General features: G+C 54.2%; 1 protein-coding gene across 1 annotated transcript; it reads left to right on the forward strand.

Moving 5' to 3' along the window:
• Positions 1-359: 359 nt before the first annotated feature.
• LOC123443155 (cytochrome P450 710A1-like) lies at positions 360-2,482 on the forward strand. Its single transcript, XM_045119440.1, has one exon. The coding sequence runs from the start codon at positions 695-697 to the stop codon at positions 2,225-2,227; it is 1,533 nt and encodes a 510-aa protein (XP_044975375.1). The 5' UTR covers positions 360-694; the 3' UTR covers positions 2,228-2,482.
• The last annotated feature ends 921 nt before the right edge of the window (positions 2,483-3,403 follow it).

The raw sequence follows: 3,403 nt of genomic DNA on the forward strand, positions 1-3,403 counted from the left end.
AGCATGAGAGCAAGATATGTCGCAAACTCTCGGGAAGGTCGGCCATCTAAAAAGTTAAGGGTTCTATGTAGTGTAACTCCTTTCGGTGAGGCACGACACGGAGGTGCTATGCTGACGCTACGAATGACGAGCGTGGACGGTCAAGACGCCTTGCAGTATGGCGGCTTGACGTGTAAATTAGGCGTGTTAGGTGTGAATTCGTGGGTAAGATGTTGAATTAAGTTTCTTGAGGGGTCAAAGGACAAATTAAGTTTCACAAGGGGTCATTTAGTAAAAATAACACCCACAAGGCCATAAGTCAGGGTACAAACGCACGAGGCCACGTCCCCTAGGCTTCCCCCTTCCGGCGTCCACAAGTAAGGGGACCTCGTTTCTTCCACCGCGCGCGCAGCGAATGCAGGCCATCAGCCAATCCGCCCCCGCCCGTGCAGCCAGCCCAACACAACACAACACAACACAACACGGCCGCCTCCTTTCGTTTTCCCAGCACCACCCAACCAAGCCAGCCTTTGACCACCGGTTCCCACTCCAACCTTCCTCCCTTGTACCGTTGTACGCATGCCATAAATATGCCGTCTCCGATAGACCAATTCAATACAATACTCGTGTTCTTTCAGTGTACAGGCCAGGGAGAGCTTGAGCCTTGAGCTCCACGATAACCTCATCCTCAGCGAGCCAGCATTGGGAGGGCCCAATGGCGGAGCTGCTGCCCACGGCCGGTTTCTTCGACCTGCGCGCGGCGGCGCCGTTCTTGGCGGCGGCAGTGGCGCTCTACTTCCTGGTCGAGCAGCTGTCCTACCTCCGCAAGAAGGCCCCCCTGCCAGGCCCGTCGCTAGTCGTGCCGTTCCTCGGCAGCGCCGTGCGCATGATCCGCGACCCGACGGGGTTCTGGGACGTGCAGGCGGCGCGGGCCAGGGAGTCCGGCGCCGGGCTCGCCGCGGACTTCCTCTTCGGCCGGTTCATCGTATTCATCCGCGACTCCGAGCTGTCCCACCGCGTCTTCGCCAACGTCCGCCCCGACGCCTTCCACCTCATCGGCCACCCGTTCGGCAAGAAGCTCTTCGGCGACCACAACCTCATCTACATGTTCGGCGAGGACCACAAGGACCTGCGCCGCCGGATCACGCCCAACTTCACGCCGCGCGCGCTCTCCACCTACGCCGCCATCCAGCAGCGTGTCATCCTGGCTCACCTCCGGAGGTGGCTCGACCAGAGCGCCGCCACCGGCGAGGCCATGCCGATACGGGTGCCCTGCCGCGACATGAACCTGGAGACCTCGCAGACGGTGTTCGTGGGGTCCTACCTCACCGAGAAGGCAAGGGAGAGGTTCGCCAAGGACTACGCCCTCTTCAACCTCGGCCTCATGGCCGTCCCCGTTGACCTGCCAGGGTTCGCGTTCCGGCGCGCGAGGCTGGCCGTGGCGCGGCTTGTGCGCACGCTCGGGGAGTGCGCGCGTAAGAGCAAGGCGCGCATGCGCGCCGGCGGCGAGCCGGAGTGCCTCGTGGACTACTGGATGCAGGAGACGCTGCGGGAGATCGACGAGGCCGCAGCGGCGGGGCAGGCGCCGCCGGCGCACACCGACGACGAGGAGTTTGGGGTCTTCCTCTTTGATTTCCTGTTCGCCGCCCAGGACGCGTCCACATCCTCGCTCTGCTGGGCAGTCTCCGCCCTGGACTCGCACCCGGACGTGCTCGCCCGCGTGCGCGCCGAGGTGGCCGCGGTCTGGTCGCCGGAGTCCGGCAAGCCCATCACGGCCGAGAAGATTCAGGGGATGAAGTACACCCAGGCGGTGGCGCGGGAGGTGGTCCGGTACCGCCCGCCGGCGACGCTGGTGCCGCACGTCGCCGGCGAGCCGTTCCAGCTGACGGAGTGGTACACGGTGCCCAAGGGGGCCATCGTGTTCCCGTCGGTCTACGAGTCGTCGTTCCAGGGGTTCACCTCGCCGGAAGCGTTCGACCCGGAGCGCTTCTTCTCAGAGGCGCGCAGGGAGGACGTGTCGTGCAAGCGCAACTTCCTGGCCTTCGGCGCCGGCGCCCACCAATGCGTCGGCCAGCGGTACGCCCTGAACCACCTCGTGCTGTTCCTGGCGCTGTTCGTGTCCGTGGCCGAGTTCCGGCGGGACAGGACGGCGGGATGCGACGAGCCGGTCTACATGCCAACCATCGTGCCCAGGGATGGCTGCGCCGTGTACATGAATCAGCGCTGCGACACGATCCCATCGTTCTGAGCTGGCCGTCCGCCTTGTCCCCATCACCCACAGAGTATCATCTGTCTCTCTCTCGTCCCTTCCTCATTCCTTTTTTCTATTCTTCACCAGGTCATGTCAATGTGATGATTTGTTGTCTTGGGCGGGTCGGTCCATTCATCAATTTATTATTTTGTTTGTCATTGGTTTGCTGGCCGGCTGGCCGCATGGGTCATGTGCTCATATTGTATTGGGGTTAAATTGGCCATGTCTGAAATTGGACTATTTGTTTCACTATTTCTAGTCTTGGTCTCATGTTTGGTAAACTTAGGAATGGTTATTAAAAAACCAGGTGCAACGTTTCGGTTATTACTTTCGGTTTGATTAATTTAGGTTTTACTAGATTGAGTTTTTTTAGTTTGGTTTTGGTTTGTGTATGTGAAGAAACCAGTTTGAATATAGTTGGTTATATTTTTAAACAGTTTGGTTATAAACGGTTATAAACTATTGGTCCAAACTGGTTTCTAGGCATTGGTTATGTGTAATAACCAACGATGATCGAGAACGAATATTTTTGCTCAGCATGCATGTTGTAACGCACTATGTAATTATGTATTATGGGAAAATACCACATGAAAATCGGAAGTGTTTGCTTGTGCTTTGGCTAAGTAATTTTATTTTAATACACATGTTAGTGAGCTATTCAGACGTGGACTTTTTTTTGCCTTTTGCTGTGTGTTGACTGGATCTCAAGGACAACTTTGTTCTCAAACTGTTGTAGATGCATTTATACCTTTTCTATCTCATTTGCTTCTTAACTTGTCAATTTGTGCAATTATACGTACATTAAAGCAAACCACAATTATGTATTGGTTTTCAACCCACGGTGATGTATTGGATTTAAGTTGGTTTGGGTGGAAAAAATAATGAGTTTAGTTTTGGATGGGTTGAAAATGACATCAAATGGGTATGATTTAAGTATGGTTTTGAGAGATAAATGTATGGGCATGGTTCAAGTACGGTTCAAGTATGAAACCATTCTCAGGTTTACTGTCTACATAACTCATCATGAAAACTAGACAAATAACTTACGTTGTCGCAGGAATTGGTTAGATATATGTCATAAGGAGTTCGCGGGAATTGGTTACATAAGTATTTAAGTAAATAACATGATAATCAAAATCAAAAATACATATGATTTTGCATTTGATTATTGTA

The sequence above is a fragment of the Hordeum vulgare genome, chromosome 3H (assembly GCF_904849725.1).
Source record: "Hordeum vulgare subsp. vulgare chromosome 3H, MorexV3_pseudomolecules_assembly, whole genome shotgun sequence".
In the NCBI taxonomy this organism is placed as follows: domain Eukaryota; kingdom Viridiplantae; phylum Streptophyta; class Magnoliopsida; order Poales; family Poaceae; genus Hordeum; species Hordeum vulgare.

Bases quoted from the DNA above. Each gene is read 5' to 3' on its own strand.
- LOC123443155 (XM_045119440.1), top strand. From the start codon at position 695: ATGGCGGAGCTGCTGCCCACGGCCGGTTTCTTCGACCTGCGCGCGGCG.